General features: G+C 59.5%; 2 protein-coding genes across 2 annotated transcripts; one reads left to right on the top strand and one right to left on the bottom strand.

Annotated features, from left to right (window-relative positions):
* Positions 1 to 87: 87 nt before the first annotated feature.
* SYN1 (synapsin I) lies at positions 88 to 17469 on the top strand (the record flags this gene model as incomplete). Its single annotated transcript, XM_090061552.1, has 12 exons — positions 88 to 924; positions 2404 to 2461; positions 2837 to 2928; positions 4298 to 4454; positions 4664 to 4753; positions 11327 to 11389; positions 12267 to 12409; positions 12813 to 12887; positions 13421 to 13523; positions 13932 to 14072; positions 16521 to 16581; positions 17177 to 17469. Coding segments are annotated over exons 1-12 (1602 nt in total), but the record flags the coding sequence as incomplete, so codon positions are not given.
* TIMP1 (TIMP metallopeptidase inhibitor 1) lies at positions 5171 to 9180 on the bottom strand. Its single transcript, XM_090060372.1, has 5 exons — positions 8789 to 9180; positions 7891 to 7976; positions 7111 to 7228; positions 5989 to 6110; positions 5171 to 5441 (listed from the first exon to the last, which is right to left on the bottom strand). Exons 1-5 carry the CDS (start codon positions 8922 to 8924, stop codon positions 5229 to 5231), a joined length of 675 nt encoding a protein of 224 aa, XP_089916498.1. The 5' UTR covers positions 8925 to 9180; the 3' UTR covers positions 5171 to 5228.
* Positions 17470 to 19267: the final 1798 nt, after the last annotated feature.

Raw genomic sequence — 19267 nt, 5'->3', positions numbered from 1 at the left:
CGGAATGGAGCATTCCATTGCCCGCCCCTTTAGCTGCCATGGTACAGCCTCCGCCCGGTCTGAGCAGAGCGGGAAACGGGCGGGACCATGTTGGGTCCGGGGTGGTGGGAGGAGCTTTAGCGAAACCATTGGCGTTGGCGGCGAGGGGAGGCCTATATAAGAGCCGGGCGCAGCCCGCAGCAGCCCAAACCGAGCTGGGAGCGGGGACGAGGTGGGTTGGATCCAGCCAGGACCCCCGCCGGCTGGGGAGGAGGGAAGCATAGGGACTGTTCCTTGTAGAGCCTTCCCTTTCCTAGCCTCTAGAGCCGCCAAGGCTTCCAGCAGGCCCCATAAGACCTAAAAACCTTCCCTATAGCTCCCTAGTTCCTTTATAGGCCCCTAGAACTCTCTAGGGTCCCTGTAACTCCCTAGAGCCTCCTACAGCCCTTAGAGCTTCCAAAAGACCCTATAGAGCCCCTTTAGATCCCTCAGAACCCCTATAAACCACTAGAGATCTCCAGAGCCCCTATAGACCCCTGCAGTTCCATAGCCCCTCTCTAGATCCCTATAGGTTCCTGGACCTCCCTTGACCCCCTTTAGCCCCCGCAGCGCCAGCAGGATGAACTACCTGCGGCGCCGGTTGTCAGACAGCAACTTCATGGCAAACCTGCCCAACGGGTACATGACAGACCTGCAGCGCCCGACGCCGCCCCCACCCCCACCTGGCCCTGCTGTGCCCCCTGCCTCCCCTGGTGACCGGCCGTCCTCGGCCCCTGGGCCAGGTGGGGGAGGGGGTGGGGGCTTCTTCTCCTCACTGTCCAACGCCGTCAAGCAGACAACGGCAGCGGCAGCTGCCACCTTCAGTGAGCAGGTGGGTGGGGGCGGGGCTGGGGGTGGGGCCCGTGGGCGCCTCCTGTTGGTCATCGACGAGCCGGGGACAGACTGGTGAGTGCAGGGCCATGGGGGGTGGGGGCACTGGGGTCTGTCCATCCCTCCCATTCACCTGTTAAGCCACGCATCCATCTGACCATCCACCCCATAGGTCTGTTTATCTCTCCATCCCATCCATGGATTTATCCATCCCTCATTCCTGTCTGTCTGTTCAACTGTCCACACACCCATCCCTCATCCATCTCTCTGTTCCCTCTTCTGTGTGTCTGTCCATTGATCCTTCTGCTAAGTCACTGCTGCTAGTGACTGGGCCGTTCACCCACCTCCATCCATTCCCTCCCCATCACACCATCCTTCCCTCCATCCCCATACAACTCTCCAGCCACCCCCATATGTTCCTGTCCATGCATCCCTCTGTTTCTTTCATCTCTCCATCCATCCCCATATAACTCGCCATCCACTTTTCCACTCATCCGTTTTCAACCATAGCGATCTCTCTCCATCTGCCCATTCATTGGCTTCTTTTCTATCCATCCATCTCCTCCAATCCTACCTTCCCCCATACAACACCCTATCCCTCTCCCCCTCCTTCTCTCCCTCCCTCCATCCATCCATCCACAAGCACTCCTCCTAGCTACTTATCCACCTATTCATCCATTCAGAGATCAATTGCTCTATTTAGCTAGGTATCCATCTATCCACCACAGTCTCTCCATCTGTTCACCCCCATCCCCAGTTCCATCTGTCCCTGCTTCCTGCCTAGTCATGCCCCCCCCAGCCCTCATCCATCCCCCCCATCCATCCCCCATCTCCTCCATGGGGGGAGGCAGCTTTGGGGGGTGTCATGCTTGGAGCAGGGGAGAGGGCACTCAGATGCCTGTGTCCCCACCTGGCTGCAGAGGGTGTGGGGAACAGACTGTTGTGGGAGGGAGTGTGGGGGACCCCTCCCTCCCTCCTAAAATCTGCAGTCCAAGGGGATTATAGTGAGGTCTCAGCAGGGAGTGAGGGGCTGTGATGTCACTCACTGAGGTTCTAGGACACCTGGCTTCTCTGGGAGGCAAGTGGGAGTTGGGAGGTGAGAGCAGGGAGGGGCTAGGGCCTGGGTTTTCTCCTTACCAGCTGTCTGGGGGTGGCATGTTGCTGCTGCCTCTATATTTAGCTGCTCCATCAACAATGCAGGGAGCTGGAACCCCCTCTTCCTGCCCCCCAGCAGAGCCTGGGGAACACTGGGGGCTCTATGGGGAAGGGATGAGGGGGGCATGCTCAGGATGGAGGGCAGAGGGGCCAGGAGCTGGGGGGAACCCAGATATCTGGGCTCCCCCTCTGCAGGCCATACTCCCCCCTCTCCCCCCCCCAAAAAAAAGAACCCAGATGTCTGGCTCCACACTCCACCTGCTCTCACTCCACAGGACCCTCCATGGGGAGAGAACCCAGGTGTCTTGGCCCCCCCCACCTCCCCCCAGCTTTGTCCCAGGGTTGAGGGAGGGGCATGCTGGGGACACCCTTCACCTTCTTCCTTGCTCCCCACCCCAGGGTGAAGCTCTTCAAAGGCCGCAAGATCCATGGGGACATCGAGGTCCGGGTGGAGCAGGTGGGATTGGGGGGACTTTCCAAACCTGGCCCTCCACCCCTGGGAAACCTCCCCCATGCAGTTCAGGGGGGCTGGGGCTGAAATTGGGGCAGCTTGGGACATAGCCTGCCTGCTAGGAGGAAGGAGTGGTGTGGCGGGCCTGGGGGTGACAATTGTGGGGGATGGTTGGGGCAGTGGACAAGGGGAGGGAGCCTGGGGGCCTGAGCCTCGCTGGTTTGCAGGGGCTGGGAGGAGTCTGAGGGATAGCGAGAGGAGGGATGTGGGGGGCGCCTGGCTGGGGTTGGGGGGCCCAGAACTGGGCTGGAGGGGGCCAGGCGGCCCCAGTGTCTGTCTTCCTGCCCCCCTCCCCAGCCTCGTCTGTTTGCTCTCCCCCAGGCAGAGTTCTCAGAGCTCAGCCTTGTGGCTCAGGCCAACGGCGCTTTCTCAGTGGTCATTGAGGGGCTACGTGGTGGGACCAAGGTTGTCAGGTGAGCAGGAGTGTCCACCTCCCCTCCTTGCTGCCCAGAAAACTTAGGCATCCTGGCTCCCACTCCATATATGGGTAGGCCTCATGGTGGGGGTTGAGGGTGGCTCCCTGCTGTCTCCTGGATGCCTTGGTCCTCCAGGATCCCAGTGATGCCCTTGGGAGGGAGGAGTCTCTTGGTCCTTCCTGGTCACCTGGGCTTCCATAATTTTGGTGGTGGGGGTGGGGGACCTCCTCCAGGACTCCTGTGGTCTCATGGGGTGTGGAGGACGCTGTCCTGGATTCCTGGGTTCTCTAGGGTCCCAGAGGTGCCTTGAGGAAGTCCGTCTGCCCCTCGCTGGATGCTTGCGTTCTCATAGACTATATGTGTGGGGGGGGGGGGGGGCCAGGGATTCCCTTCCCCCTCCCGCTCCTAAACTCCTGGGATCTCCTATAGGGTGCAGGGGTAGGGGTAACTCTTGCAGACTCCTGGGTTCCTTATTGGGTGGGAGGATCCTTCTCAGGGACATCTGGATTCTTTATTGTGAGGCCATCGGGGGTGGGGGTGTACAGGGGTGGCAGCAGGGAAACGCATACACTCCTAGTTCCTCTAGGGTCCCAGTGATGCCCCAGTTGGGGGATGGGGGCCCCCCTTTCCCTTCTGGACTCATAGGTTCCCATATGGTGAGGGAGGGTCATTCTCTTGGACTCTTGGGTTCCATACTGGGGCTGGGGGTGCCATTCTCCCAGACTTCTGGGTTCCATACTGGTGGTGGAGGGAGGGGGGTGTTATTCTCCTGGACTCCTGAGTTCCCCTATGAAGGCAGGATGCTATCCCAGACACCTGGGTCCTCCAGGATCCCAGCGATGCCCCAATGTGGGGAGAGAGGAGGGGCTTTTCCCTCCCAGACTTCTGGGGAGGGAAAAGCCCCTCCCATATGGTGAGGGAGTCCTTCTCTTGGACTCCTGCGTTCCCACAGTGGTGATGCAGGGGATGCACACAGTCTTCCAGATTTCTGAATCCTCAAGGTCCCAGCGATGCCCCGAATTGGGGCAGAAGGTCCCCTCTACTCCTCCCAAACATCTGGGTTCCCATACAGTGGCTTGGGGGGGGGTCCTTCTCCCGGACTCCTGGGTTCTATATTGGGGGCAGGGGGTCATTCTCCTGGTTTCTCCTATCAGGGCAGGGCACTGTCCTGGACTCCTGGGTCCTCCAGGGTGCCAATGATGCCTTGATGGGGGACTTGGGGGGAGTCCTGTCCCCCTGTCCTGGGCTTCTGGGTCAGGGAAGGGTATGCCCTTGATTGGGAGCGAGTGGTGGGGGGAGTGTGTTTTTTCCACCCCCCCCCGCCCACCTCCTGCCACCTCTCCTAGATGCCTGGGTTCTCCCACAGGACATTGCGGCCCGACTTCGTGTTGGTGCGACAACATGCCTACAGCACAGCGCGTGGTGGTGACCATCGGGGGCTTGTCATTGGGCTGCAGTATGCTGGGGTCCCAGCCCTCAACTCCCTGCATGCTGTCTACAACTTCTGTGACAAGCCCTGGGTGGTGAGTGAGGAGAACCACTGGGAAGATGGTGAGGGCAGGGCACGGGTCAGGATGGAAGGGCAACATGGGGTCATGGTAGGGGGCTGCGGGTTGGAGTGAGGGGCACCAGGGAGTGATGGGAGAGCTGCAGGTTGGGAGTAAGAGGCACCATGGGGCCATAGGGGAGTTCTTGGGGAATTTCTAATTCCCTAATTCCCCCTCTCCCCCAGTTTGCCCAACTGGTTCGCCTGCGCCGGAAGCTGGGGGCTGATGAGTTCCCACTCATTGATCAGACCTTCTACCCCAACCACAAGCAGATGGTGAGTGCATGAGGGGTTACAAGGGGACTGTGGTCATGGTGGGGAAGGAAGGCTATGCTATACTGATGGGGGGGATGATACTGGCTCTGTCCCAGAGACTGGGTGTGCGAGGGGCCCTGTGTCACATGAGGGGGTGTGCAAGGGGGAGGGGAGTGATATGAGTTACACCTCTCACAAGTGGGTATGAGAGAGGGACTGTATGTGTGTGGGGTGGGGATTCAGTGTGGGCCTGGGCTCACAGCCAGCTGCATTGTACAAGTGCCAGAGCCTCACACAAGGATTCCCCCACACCCCTATCTTCCTTGCATGAGGTTTCCTCCCCTTACACAAGCACTCTCCCGACATTGGCCTTGCAAAAGGAGTCCTTACATCTCCACATGACTCGCATAAGGTCCCCACAGACAAGGGGCAATGGACCTGGGTCTCAGGGTTCATTTATTGGGTGCTTACCCAGTGGTAGGGCAGAGGTTAGGGATCACTGATGGGCAGGCAGGGTGCCATGGGCCTTCAGGAGCTCCCAGGTGCAGAGGGGCAGGCCAGGGGTGGGGCCTGGTGGGGACCGGGAGTGGGGTAGGCAAGCAAAGCGCTGGGCCTGGGTCCCCCACCAGCCGTGCCTGCTCAACCTGTCCGTCCACAGGCACTGGGAGTCGGAGGTCACGGCGCATGGCAGCGCCTGGCAGGGCAGTACCTGTGAGAGAGGCAAGATCAGCACAGGACAAACCCAAGGCCCCGTCCACTGGCCCAGAAGTTGTGCCTCTGTTCTTAAGCCCTCCCCTTCAAGGCTAGAACCTGTCCACCAGCTCAGAAATCCCACATACCTGCCCTGAGTCCTGACCCTAGGCCTAGGACCTGCCAGTCAGCTCTAAGCCGCACCCCAAAATCTTAAACTCCACCCCCAACTCTAAGTCCTGCCGCCAGCCTCAAGCCACACCCACCTTCCCCAAGTCCCACCTCCCAGGGCTAGGACCTGCAGGTCAGCCCCATCCCCCCAGCCTAGTCCCACCTCTAAATCCTAAACCCTGCCCTCACAATCCTAAATCCCGTCCCCAAAGCTTGGACCACCCCCCCATCCCAAGGCAGTGGGGACAGGAAGAACGGGGTGTGGCTAGACGGACACTCCTACCTGCCCCACCCATGAGAGGTCAGGCCCTGCTCTTTAAATGCTCTAAGAGTAAAGGGGGAGGGGCAGGCTTAATCTAGGCTCCACCCACAGCCCACAGGCCCTACCCACTCACCTGGCAGTGGCAGCCTTTCTCATAGGCATGGGTTAGGCCTCGGCGCTGCCCAAGGCTCAGCTTCGCCCATGGCTGGATGAAGGAGCATGATGTCACTGTGGCCTGGCCATCCTCAAAGGATGCTGGAAAGAGAGGTGGGGTTAGGGGTGGGGCCAGGAGGCCCATGGCTCTGCCCCCCCAGGCCACGCCAGTCCAGTTGGCCCCAGCGCCCAAGCCCTGCCCCTGAATGTCAATGCCTCAAGCCTGGCCCGAAGCCACATTGGTGCCTCCTAGCCCCTAAGATCCCGGGGTCCTTCCTGCATTCTATGGTGGTGGAGGAGAGAATGGGGCCTAGATGCCTGCGTCCTTTCTCCACTGTTTTCAGGCAGAGTGCAAATGTGGGTGTGCTGGGGCCCAGACCCTGGATTTTTTTTTCTCTATTGTATGCAGGGGGCAGTGGTGTGTGCTGGGGTCCCAGACACCTGGGTCCTTTCTCTGTAATCTAAGAGAGCGGGGAGCTGAAACACCTGGGTTCCTTTTCGATATGCATGGGAAGTTGGGGTCTGAGGCTGCTAGGGCCCTGGATGCCTGGGTCTTTTCTCCATTATATAGGGAGGGGGCAGTGAGGAGTTCTGGGGTCCCAAATGCCTGGACTCTCTTCTTTCTAGCCTGGAAGCAGGTGGGGAGCCTGGACACCTGGGTCCTTTCTTCATTATGTGGTGGGGAGGAGACAGTAGGTCTCAGATGTTTTGGGTCTTTTCTTCCTTATGTGGTAGAAGCAAAGGGGTACACTGGGGTCTTGGATGCCTGGGTTCTGTCTCCCTTGTGTGGGGGCAGGGGGCAGTGGACACAGGGGCAGGGGGATTGGTTCTTTCTCCGTTCTATGGGCAGGCAGTAGGGTATGTGGGGGGTGCCAGATACCTGGGGGGGGGGTTTCATTATGTGGAGGAGGGAGATGGTGGGGGGGACTCTGGGACCTGATGCCTGGGTTTTTTGCCCATATTCCAGGACAGGGTGGGGAGCCTGGACACCTGGTTTCCTCCCCTCTGTCTGGGGGTACTGGATCCCCAACACCAGGGTCCTTTCTACATTTTATGGGCAGGCAGCGGGGGTTGTGGGGGTCCCAGTTGCCTGGATCCTCACCGGCCACAACATACTCCTCCCCCCGCAAGGGGGCTGCATGCTGGTACCCGCACAGGCTCTCCAGGGTTGGGGTCTCCAGGTAGCGCAGGTCCTGTCCAGATACTGGGCCTTTGAACACCTGGGGAGAGAGGGCGTGAGAGCCTGAATGCCTGGGTTCTCTGGGAGAGGAGTGGGGTTGGGGGTTCCAGCAGGGTGGGGCAGTGGGGGAGGTTCAGGGGGGTCACAGGGGTCATCGGGACCTATTTCAGTAGTACTGTGTGAGTCATTGGGGTAACCATGGGGGTCATAGAGTCCCAGGGGTGACTGGGGGTCACAGTGAGGGGTCAGGGGGGTCACACGGGTCAATATGAGGGTAGCAGTGGTCAGATGGGTCACAGTGGAGTTGTAGGTATAAGCAGGGTTTCAGTGCAGGAGTCACAGTGTTGTGATGTATGTACAGAGGTCTTGGGGTGATGGTGGGATCACAGAGAATGTTATAAGGTCAAGATGGGGTGATCACAGTGGGGTTGCACTGAAGGTCATGGTGAGGTGTGGAAGTCACAGTGGGGTTGCAGTGGGTGTCATGGGGTCACTATGGGTGTCAGCAGGGGTCATGTGGTCACAATGGGGGGTCACGGTGGGGTCACACTGGGTTTTGGGGTCATGATGAGGGTCATGCGGTCACGGTTGCAATGGAGTCACAGTGGGGTCATGGGGGTCAGGTTCACAGCAGGGTCATAGTGGGGGGCCTTGGGGGTCATGGGGTTGTGTTGGTGTCACAGGGTCACAGCAGGGCCCTACCTTGCTGGTCTTGATCTCATAGCGGACATGGGAGGCGCTGGCATTGGAGGATGCCTGTGAGAGCCCTATGAACTGGGCCCGGAGAACTGCAGGAGGGAAAGGGATGTCAGAAACCCCCAGAAACCCTCCTATCCCCTGCATCTGCCAGGGGGAAGGAGCTCCCTACCCAACCTCTTGGTTTTCCTGGGTTTTCGGGTGGAAGGAAAATGTGGACCAGCCTCCTAGATGCCTGGGTTCTCCATCCGCTGTCTGGAGCGATGGGTTGTTAAGAGTTTGGCTAAGGAAATCCACTTAGACTGCTGTGACCACAGGGGCCTTCAAGATGCATAAAGCCATCCTCTCCCAAATGCCTGTTTTCTCATGCCCTGGGGCATGAGGCATCACCATCTCCTCCCCAGACACCTAGGCTCTCCCATGCTTTTTTTTTTTTTGGCATACATATATGTATACATATATGTATACATACTCTACCTCCAACACTCTGGCAAGTGGCCCCTGTGGTTCACTTGGCAGATTAAAGGACACTAAAAACGCATTACACAGTTCACACTGCTGTGTACCCCTGCACCCATCTCCATACCTCCATGTTCTCTCTCATGCTCTCTGGGATGTCCCTAGCCCCTTCCCAGAGGCCTGGATTCTCTCTCACCCTGGTGGTGGCGGGGGGTCCCTGTCACCTTCCTGGATGCATGGGTTCTTGTGATCTGGGCCAGGGCAATCCTCTCGACCTCTTGGGTCTTCAGGGCCCAGAGGGAGGCACAGAGCCTTCCCTTGCCTGAAGCCTGGGTTCTCCTCCTCCCAGGTGGGGGATCCCCCTCCCCTCCCCTCTCCTCCCCGCACGCCTGGGTTCTTCCCCTCTGGGGGGTTCTCCATCCCCCCTGAGCCTGAGTGCACTCACCGAGGTCGGCCTGGCAGTAGGCGCTCTGGGGGTGCTGAGGGGCGCAGCTGCAGGCGGAGGTGGGGCCGCCTTGGGCCAGGAGCAGCGCGAGCCCCGCCAGGAGCGGGACCCACCCGGTGGGGGCGTCGACAGCCATGGGGCAGGCGGGTCGGCAGCGACGGGCGCCGTGAAGCGGGGCTGCAGGTCCGGAGCGACGGGCACCGCGGGGCTCGCTGTGCCGGTCCGGCTGGTCGCTGCCGTATATAAGCCGCACCGCCGCCTTCTCTCCTTCCTGTCCCGCTCCCGCCGGGAGGGGCACGGGGGGTGATGCAAACTCGGAGCTGATGTCAGCGCCTGGTGCGGCGGGGGCTCCAGGTCGGGAGTGAGGGGCACCATGGCGTGACGCGGAGGAGGGGGGATGGGCTGTAGGTCGGGAGGGAGGGGCTGCAAACAGTCCCTTCTGCTCCTCTGCCTAGGGGCAGGAAGTCCATGGGCTGGGGTTTGGGGGAAGGTGCCTGGGCTCCCTCACACCAAAGCTGGGTGCATCCCAGCTCTCCCCAGACTTGTTACACTGGGCTGTTCCACACCAGAGCTGAGTGCTTCTCGCTGTTGCTCTGTGGCCTTAAACTGGCCTATGCCCCCTGCTCCACCCCAGAGCTGGCTGTGGTTCAGGGCCCTGCTACGTGGATAGAAACCAGCTCTAGATTCCTCATGCATTTTCGCTCTGTGTAGCTAGACCCCCCACACCTCACCATGAGCTGGACACCTGTTTTATGCCGGGATCTGGACATGTGGCTGCTCTAAACACATCATGATTAATCTGATAATAGCATGATGTGTAGCAGTGTTATACTCTGCAGTTCCCCCAGCCCAGAGCTGGGCTCAAATGCTGTAGTTCCATGGGACCTTAACCTGGGTGGTTTGCTGCTGTTCTACCACAGAGCTAGGTGGATCTCAGCCCTTCCCTGGCAGTGTTATACTCTTCTGTTCCCTAGCCCTTCATACCAGAGCTGCTGCATCCTGACTTCCCCCTGCAGTGTTATTCCTCACAGCTGGCTACATCTCAGCCCTGTTCTACTTGGCCATGTCTCCCTACCACTCTACAGAGGCAGATATCTCCTGGCTCCTGCGTCATCATTTTCCATAAACATTCATCATTACTACATTCTCTGCCTTTCTCATCTGCCTTCTTTAATCCTGGCTGCCAAGGTGGTGATGTCATCACCCAGGCCACCCTGGCGGGATGCCTGGGTTCTCTGGAAGGGGGATTGGGGCAGGGTAAGAGCTGGGAGCCCGGATTCCCCCAAAGCAGGGTCAGACTTGGTGCGAGGTTGAGTGGGCCTGGATGCCTGCGTCCAATTAGGGTCAGATGAACCCGCTACCCCCGGTCTGGGTGCGTTTCAGCTTCTGGGAAGCGGTGTCTGGGGCAGCGGGGAGGGGAGGCTGCAGGGCAGGCAGCCAGCGCCAAATGGGAACCAGACGCTCAGGCTGGGAAACTCCCCCGGTGGAGCCGGAACCCACGGCTGGGAGGGGAGGGGGGCTGGGGGTCAGGAGTGAGGGGCATCCAGTGAGCAGGGGGGATGGGGGGTGCAGGTAGGGAGTTAGAATACCACTGAGGTGGGTGCGGGTCAGGAGTGAGGGGCACCGCAGGGAGGGGATGGGGGTGGGGGGCAGGGGGTTGGAAGTGGGGCATGGGAGGGCTGCAGGTTGGGAGTGAGGGGTACCGCAGGGCTGGGGGTGGGGGTTGGGAGTGAGGGGGACTGCAGGGTCTTAACACAACCCTGCGCCCCCTTGTGTAAAAGTCACATTCGTGTGAGGCTGGAGCCCATGTGACCCTGGGGGGTGACTCAGGACTCTGGGGGGGTCATCCCAGTCATGAGGACCTGGTGGTGGGGGTAGCTGGGAGCTGGGACACCTGGGTTCTCTGGGAGGGTAACAGGAACTCGCCTGGGGTCAGGGCAGGGTCGTGGCCCAGATGCCTGGGATGTCCCCCCTGTGCCCAAGGGGAAGTGGGCAGGGTATGGGATGCTGCCCCCTCTCCCCTCCCCTCCTGCCAACCACAGGCTCGCGTGCGAGACCAGGGGCACACGTGAGCCTGGGGTGACTCAGGATGCCTGGCTTCTCTGGCCCACACCCACATGAAAGGGGAAGTGGGCTGGTGCTGGGTGGGGGTCAGGGCAGGCAGGATCCTGGATCCTTCCCACAGAGTCATATTTCCTGCGGCTTTGTGGGGATAAGGCTGGGGCACTGGGGTGGGGGAGGGAGAGGGGGAGGGCAAGGTGGAAGGGCTGTGGGTTGGAAGTGAGGGGCACCACAGGGGGATGGGAAGCAGGCTATGGGTCAGGAATGAAGGACGCCATTGGGTAAGGTTGGCAATGAAGGGCACTGTGGGGTGATACGGGGTCGGCTGCAGGTTCGGAGTGAGGCACACCATGGGCAGCAGCTGTGGGTCAGGAGTGATGGGTACTGTGACAGCCCCCCCTCTGTCAGGGGGTGCCACTCGGAAGTGAGGCGCACTGGGCAGGCTTGACCCCCTCCCCTCTCTTCTCCATCCCATAGGTGACCTCTCCGCGGTTCCCAGTGGTGGTGAAGATGGGCCATGCCCACTCTGGGATGGGCAAGGTAAGGGGGGGCGGGATGTTTGTCACGGGTGGGTGGGGCTCAGATGTAGGGAGGAGACATGACTTCATTAGCTGACACATACCCCTCCCAGCCATCCAGGAGGCTCCTCCCTTGGGTGGGCAAGGAAAATAGGAGGGGCCTCTGTGGGAGTGGGCATGGCCAACCAGGTGTGGGCATCCAGCGGTACATCAGCCCAGTGAGGGGTGCTATTGGCCCTTCAGGGAAGCCGCACATGGAGGCATGGAGCCTGTTCAAGCTGATATCCTGTTGCTCACAGTCCATACCTTCCTGCTTCCTGCAGACAGCTTTCCCCCCCATCCAGTTCAGCCCCCAGCCAGCTTCCCCCCAGCCTTGACCTGCAAGCCCCCAGCCCCCTGCAAGCCCCACTTACCTCACAGGCTCCAGGAAGGAAAGTGAGCCTGAGCCAAGCCTTGGATAACTAACAGCCTCAGGCCTCGCCCTTTCCCCCTCTTCCTCCCCCCCAGACAAGGTTTGCCACCCTTTTTGCAATCAGTTCTTGCAGGCTGGAACTCTGCCAGCCTGCAGAGCTCTTTGCAAAATGGGGAAATCCACGGGTTTCTCTGATAGAAGGTAAAATCTGTTTTTCCTCCTGATAAAATAGGGAAATCTGTGGTTTTCTGTTTTTCCGTGGGAAACAGAAAACCCAAATTCCTGCATCCCTGGCTGGGGATGGGTGGGCATGCCCAACCCTTTGTGGACAAGGTCTATGTGGGCCTAGCTTCTTCATGCTTCTGAATGGCTGGAGCAGGCCTGCTCCTCATTGGCTCAACCTAGGTGGGCATGGCCTCTGTGGGTGGGCTCAGCCACTCAGGGGTGTGTCCTGACCTCTGCCCCCTTCCCCCCTGGTGCTGGGCAGGTACGGGCAGCTGACGCGCAGGCACTGGCGGACCTGGCAGGGCTGGTGGCATTGACGAGGTGCTATGCCACAGCTGAGCCCTTCGTGGAGGCCAAATACGACGTGCGGGTACAGAAGATCGGTGCTGCCTACAAGGCCTATATGTGAGCCAGACTCCTGGGTCCCCTGTGTCAGCCCCGCCTCTGGCCCCCACCCCCTGCTGGAGTCGGATGTCTTGGTCCTCTCCATGAGACCCACCCTAGCCCCCAACTCCTGTGTGTGAGCCAGATACTTGAGTCCCTCCCCTAGGACCCCTCCTCTCTAGCCCCCACTGCATTGGAGCTGGACACCTGGGACCCTTCCATCAAACTCCCCCCTCCCGCATATCCCCCCCTGCATATCCCCCATCCCATCAGGAGTTAGAGTGGACACGAGTCCCCCCCCAGCCTATGGCCCCTCCCCCTGCAGCTCCCAAGCGCCCCCAGAGCCACCCAGTCTCCCCCAGTGTCCCCAGTACCACCCCCCAATCCCTTCCTGGCACCACCCGGTGACTCCCAGTCTCCCCAGGCGAACGTCGGTGTCAGGAAACTGGAAGACCAACACGGGCTCGGCCATGCTGGAGCAGATTGCTGTGTCTGACCGGTGAGGAGGCAGGGCTTCTTGGGTGGGCCTGCCCCAGGAATCCCCATTGTTTGGAGGGGTGCGGCCTGTTTCTAGCTGGGCAGAGACAGTTAGTAAACTGCTGAATGGGGGGAGCCTAGTGGTGAGTGGGTGGGGCCTGCTTATATGTGGGCAGGACCTCCCTAGGGTGGATGGGGTTCCTTTCAGCTGTGGGCAGGGACTATCACTGGGTGGGTGGGGCCTCTCGCTGGTGTGGGCAGGTTGTGCTGTTGGATGGGCAGGCCCCTTCATGGTGTGGGTGCTGTCCATCTCTGGGTAGTTGGGGCCTGCTCTTAAGTAGGTGGGGCCTTTCCCTGTGATGTGGGCAGGCCTGGCAGAGGTCTTGAGCCCCCTGGCTGGGTTGGTGGCAGGGGGAGGATCCTGAGGGGGTGGGGCCTGGCTGAGGGGGGTTGAGCCCCCCGGCTGGGTTGGTGGCAGTGGGAGCATCCCAAGGGGATGAGGCCTGGCTGGGGCGGGGGGTGTCCAGCCCCAACCCTGCTAAGCCCCGCCCACAGGTACCGGCACTGGGTGGATGCCTGCTCTGAGCTCTTTGGAGGCCTTGACATCTGTGCTGTGGAGGCTCTGCACGGCAAGGATGGGCGCGACCACATCATTGAGGTGACCCCCCTCCCTGCTTCTTCACTGCTTGGGTCCCCCCCAACCCCACCACCCCTGGGCTCCTCATTCCCTGGACACCTGGGTTCCTCCCCCTAGCAGCTGGATTCCCTCTTTCCTGGGATATCTGAGTCCCTCCACCTGGGTTCCTCCCCCTGGACATGTGAATCCCCTCCTTTTCTGGACACCTGGGTCCCTCCTTGCCCCACCACAGCGGGTCTCATGGCCAGCAGAGGGTAACCACCCACCCTTCCTGCCCCAGACCCCTGTGTCCCTCGGTTCCTCCTCCCCCCCCCCCCACTCCCCTCCAAGACACCTGGGTCCCCTCATGGATGCCTGGATCCCTCGACATCCCTCCCAAATGCCTGAATCCCTTGACTTACCCCCCATCTCCCTCCCCTTCCCTTTTAGGTGGTGGGCTCCTCCATGCCACTCATTGGAGACCAGCAGGACGAGGACCGGCAGCAGATTGTGGAGCTGGTGCTAACCCGCATGGCCCAGGCACTGCCCCGCACCCCCAGCCCCTCTCCTGCCCGTGGTGGGCCCCCCCAGGTACTCTTCTGGGCTCCATCCCCTCGTCTCCCAGCCCCTCGCACACCCATGGAGGCTGCCTGAGGTGACCCCACCTTGCACAGTTCCCCAGATTTAACACAGTTTAACACAGTTTCAGTTGCTTGTGTCCTCAAGGCTTAATCCAGATTAACTCAGCCATGTACATGAGGGTCTCCCAGGCCCCACCCCATCTGGGGAAGCCACCTGAGGTGCCCCGAATCCTGTTCCAGCTTCTTGGATTTAACACACTTTAACTGCAGTTCTTATCAGTAATCAGTTCTTTAGCAGTGGTGGCTGTGTGGTAGAGTTTCTGCCTGCCTTGTCAGACATTTAAGTTCAAGTCCTAGGTGAGTCAAGTGACAGGGGTGAAAATCTTATTGGACTGGAGGGGGTCACTGTGTTTTCTCAGCCTTCCCCAGTAGGCTGGTGGTAAGGGTGATACCCTAGGTGGCAAAGATTGTGGGTTTAAGCCCCAGCCTAGCTAAAGCCCTCTGATTCCTCAGTGAGTCTCTGTGACTTGGTGCACATAAGGAGGCTGTACTGGGTTGTGTGGAGGCAAGTGGGGGAAAGCTGGGATAGAGGCTGGACAGGGAAGGAAAGATGAGGTGTGAACAGGAGGGGCTTTTTTGTGCTGGGCCTCTCAGTCTGGGTGCTGAGGTTCTGGGCCTGGCCTCTCATATTTGGTTTTCCTCAGTAGTCTGGTGGTAACGGTGCTACCCTAAGTGGTAAAAGGTTGTGGGTTCAATCCTCAGCCTAGTTGGAGCTCTCTGGTCCCTTGTTCCTCAGTGAGTCACTGGTGCCTGCAGCTAGGTGCACACAAGGAGGCTGTGCTGGGTTGGTGTGGGAGCAGCGCAAGGAGGGAAAGATGAGGTGTGAATCCCCTGAAAGCAGGGGTTTTTATAGCAGTGGTGGCTGTCTAGTAGAGTTTTTGCCTATTAGGTGGAAGATCTGAGTTCAAGTCCTGACTGGGTCAAGTAGGGGTGAGTGAAGTGGGGGGCAGGGGAAAAGTTCTTGTTAGAGTGGAGGGGGTCATTCTATGTTGACCTTGGTAGCTACCCTAGCAGTGTGGGTGCTCAATCTTGGCCCAAAATATTGAGAGTTCAAGGCTGGGTGTGTACCCAAACCCCTGCTTTGGAAGTCAGACTTGGTGATCTGCTCAGGTCCCTTCTGACCCTATCAACTATGAAGCAATGTTTTCAAGGTGTAATCTGGATGAAGTCTATTGTGTAAATGGGGGTCTTCCATCTTCAGCCCCACCCAGGAAGGTCCTCTGAGGTGCCCCCAGTCTTCCCTGGTCCACTGGAACCAGATTAGGATTAATCTACATTAAATCATCTGGTCTCTGTGTCCAGAAGGCTATATAAACAGGGGGTCCCCCAGTCACCCCTGGGGTCCCTCCATCCATGGAGACCCCCTTAGGTACCCTGACCCCTCTCCCAGCTACCCCAGACCCCTGGGTTAAACACAATTTAGCTGTAACAGTTTTGTCAGCTGTTTGTACACATGGTTTAATATGGATTAATTCTGCTTTATAAATGTTTTTTTTTCTAGGCCTAACGCTACCCAGGGAGGTCCCTTGAGGTGTCCTGACCCCTTTTTCCAAACTCCCTGGATTTAGCACAGTTAAACCTTAACATGGTTTTGTTTAGCCATGTATCTGTAAAACTTAATCTAGAATAAAATAGTTGTGTAAAAGGGGGCTCTCCCAGCGCCAGTCCCATTTGGGCAGGTCCCCTGAAGTGCCCTCAGTCTTCCCTCATTCACTGGATTTAATGCAGATTAATTCAAACATGGTTCATCTGGTCTATGTGTCCAGAAGGCTTAATCCAGATTAACTCTGCTATATAAACAGGGGGTCCCTCAGTCACAACCCCATCCAAAGAGACCCCCTGAGGTGCTCCCAGGCCTCTCCCATCCCCCAAGATTTAACTCAGTTTAATGCAGTTTTACTCATCCATGTGTCTGCAGATTAAGGCAACTGTGTATAAGGGAGAGACCTCCTAGCCCCATTCCCACCCTGCCCAAGGAGGCTCCCTGAGTTGCCTCCAACCTTCCCTTGGCCTCCAGATTTCACTTGGTTTAATCCTAACCTTGTCCAGCCACCCTGCATGCCCAGACTGCTCCTGACCCTAATCTGGATTAAGGCCCCTACTCCTCCCCATGTGTGCAGACAGCCTAACCTTTCACCTGAATTAAGAATTTGGTGTGGTCTTTAATCTGGGTTTGGGCCCTCCCCTCAATTGCTTTTGGGAGCCTGGATTAAGAGCTCAGTGTGACCACACAGTGCTTGATTTTAATCCATATTAACCCCTCCCCCTGCCACAGTGCAAGTTGGACATCCAATGTGGAGCAGGTTCTTAAGGGGCAGGGTCCTGGTGGACAGAGTCGGCAGGGTGGAATCTCGGGGGCTTAGCTTCCCCACACTAACATCCCGGTTGTCTCCACCAGGGCCCCCTTGCCAGTGCCCGGCAGGGCCCCCCGCCACAGCAGCAGCGCCCACCACCACAGGGTGAGTGACCCCTGACCCCCAACCTCTGATCCCTTTCCTCATTGAACCCTTCAGGCCTGCTACCCAGCCTGCCAAGCCTCCCCTGTAACAACTACAGAGTCTGTGACCCCTGCCCTATGACTTCTGCCCCCTGGCAGCAGGTGGCATGAGCCCTGACCAGTGATTTCCCCCACTTTCGCTATGTAACCATGGTATGCTGCAGGGGACATGATCCCTGATGTGTGAACTCTGACCCTGGCTATGACCCCCACCCACCTATGTTGCAGAGGAGCTGACCTCCGAGCCCTAATCCCCCTGCTCTTGACCATGATTCGCCCACAGCCCACCCCCATGCAGCAGGATGTGAGACTTCTGATACCTAGTTCTCTTGTGATTCTCTGTGCTGACCCCGCCACAGCTCCCTCACAGATTGGAGGGAACATGATTTATGACCCCCCCACAGCTTTCCTGTGCTGCAGGAACCATGACCTCTGTCCCCTGATCACCCCTACAGCTCCCCCAGGCAACAGGGAATGTGACCTCTGATCCCCGCACAGCACCCTCCCATCCTGCCGGGCATGTGACCTCTGACCCTTGACCTCTCTCTCTCTCACAGGTGCACCCCCTCAGCCAGCCCTGGCCTCACCAGCCCAGAGACCACCAGTCCAGCCCCGCCCACCCCCACAGGGTCAGCCCCTCCCCGGCCCTGTCCCCACCATTCCTCGCCAGCCCAGCCCCACAGCCCCACCCCCCTCCACTGGCCCTCAGACACCCCGCCCCAGCCCCCTCCCCCCTCCGGGCCAGGCCCAGTCTTCCCGGCCCAGCCCCCTACCTCCCCCTGGCCAGGCCCAGTCCCCCCGCCCCAGCACCCACCCTCTCCCAGGGCAGGGCCTGTCCCCCCGCCCCAGTCCTCTCCCCCCACAGCCCCGCCCCCCTGCTGGCGCGCAGCCCCGCCCCCGTGGTCCCCCCCAGCCCCGCCCTGTTCCACCCCCCACCACTCAGCAACCCAGGCCCAGCATCCCAGGTGGGCAAGGTGGGGGCGGGAGACCCCCTCTGGGGCCCCCCAAGCCCCAGGCAGCCCCGAAGCCTGGCTCGGATCCCCTGGCCCCACAGCCCCAACTCAAGTAAGTTGGCAGATGTCTGGGTTCTATCCTTGGGGTGCGAAGTGTGTGTGGGAGGTGGCTGGCTCTTTGGGAGGGGAGAAGGATGTAAGGGATGAGAGCAGTGGGGGCTTGGAGCTCAGGCAGCTGGGTTTTATCCTCATCATGGGGTCCTAGATGCTTGAGTTCTTACTCCTTGGCTGGGGCCTAGGAACATGGATGCCCAGGTCCTCTCCCCCTGCTGGGAGCTCAGAGGCCTGGGTTTCCCAGCTGCTGCCCACCGCCTTCCTTGTTGCAGAGCCGCCGGTGGTGGACAGCGCTAGGTCGGATGGAGAACCTTCACCAGCCTCTTTGTCACTGGAGAGTGGGACCCCAAAACCTGGGGGAGACCCTGAGACTGCTGGGGGATTCCTCCCCCATTACCGTGGACCAAGACCCCTTGCCCCTCCCCTTGTTTGGCCTGAGGCCTGGGGTGCCCCCCAAGAGTGCTGTGTGGCCCCCAAAATCAGTGGTGGCCCCCAAAAGTCAAGGCAACCCCAAGGCTGCCAAAGGACTGCCCCCATTGCCCAGGACCCCGCCCCCCCAGCCTCCCTCCACTGGTTCCTGTATTCCCCATTGCTTGGCATAGCAAATGGAGGGCCCCAAAGATTGTTGAGGGACCTCAAAATCAACGGAGAGCCTCCAAAAATCAAGGGTATCCTATGACTGCTGGGAAACAACTCCCACGGCCAAAGACCACTCCCAGTCTCTGTATTACTCCCCTTGCCTGTTCTATGGAATGGGGGAACCCCAAGGGCACTGGGGGGATCCCAACTATTACTGGGGGGTCCAAAAACCAAGGGGCCCCCAAGACTGCTCACTTGGGGAAACCCCCCACTTCCCAGTCCCCCCCACCCCTGGAGACCCTCTGCACCCTGCCATGCTTGGCCTGAGGACTGGGGGGATCCCATCACAGGACCCCTGAAATTCAAGGGGACCCCAAGATTGTCAGAGACACCTCCCCCCTTCACCCAGCATTCCCATGCTTGGCCTAGTGAATGGAGGGACCTCAACATTGGGAGGGGAGGCAAAAACAAAGCGGATGCTCCCAGGACTGCTGGGAAAATCCCCCACAGACCCTCCTCCCTGTAACCCTGCTTACTTGGCCTATTGAATGCAGGATTCCCAAACAATCAGGGAAGCCACCCTCAAGCCCCCTGCTTGGCCTAATGATTGGGAAACTCCAAATCTGGCCCCCCCCTTTTTGCTAATTAGATACCACCCCACAGAGCCCTCTCCCAACACCCTGGAGCTCCCCCACCTGCCCCCAGACAAGCCCTGACCCTTGTGCCCAAAGCCCTTCCCTCTTTGAAGCCCTGCCCCTTTTGCACAGATATATGCAAATCTGCTCTGAGACCCACCCTCTTGGCCCTGCGTCCCCTGGAAGAAAGTTGGGGGGTCCCCCTCGTGCCTGTGTTCGTGCTGCTGATGGTGTCTGTGTTGCTAGGCTGACCCAGTAAGCCCCCCACCCCCAAACAGGCCCCTGCCTCCACGCTGTACAGCTCAAAGGTCACCTGTATTTTTTGAATAGCTCCATCTCCTCCACGCTGTCGTGATCACACCCCACA

This window comes from Crocodylus siamensis, chromosome 8, assembly GCF_052110815.1.
Source record: "Crocodylus siamensis isolate JL-2025a chromosome 8, ASM5211081v1, whole genome shotgun sequence".
NCBI lineage: Eukaryota > Metazoa > Chordata > Crocodylia > Crocodylidae > Crocodylus > Crocodylus siamensis.
This window is presented reverse-complemented; position numbering and strand designations above follow the sequence as displayed.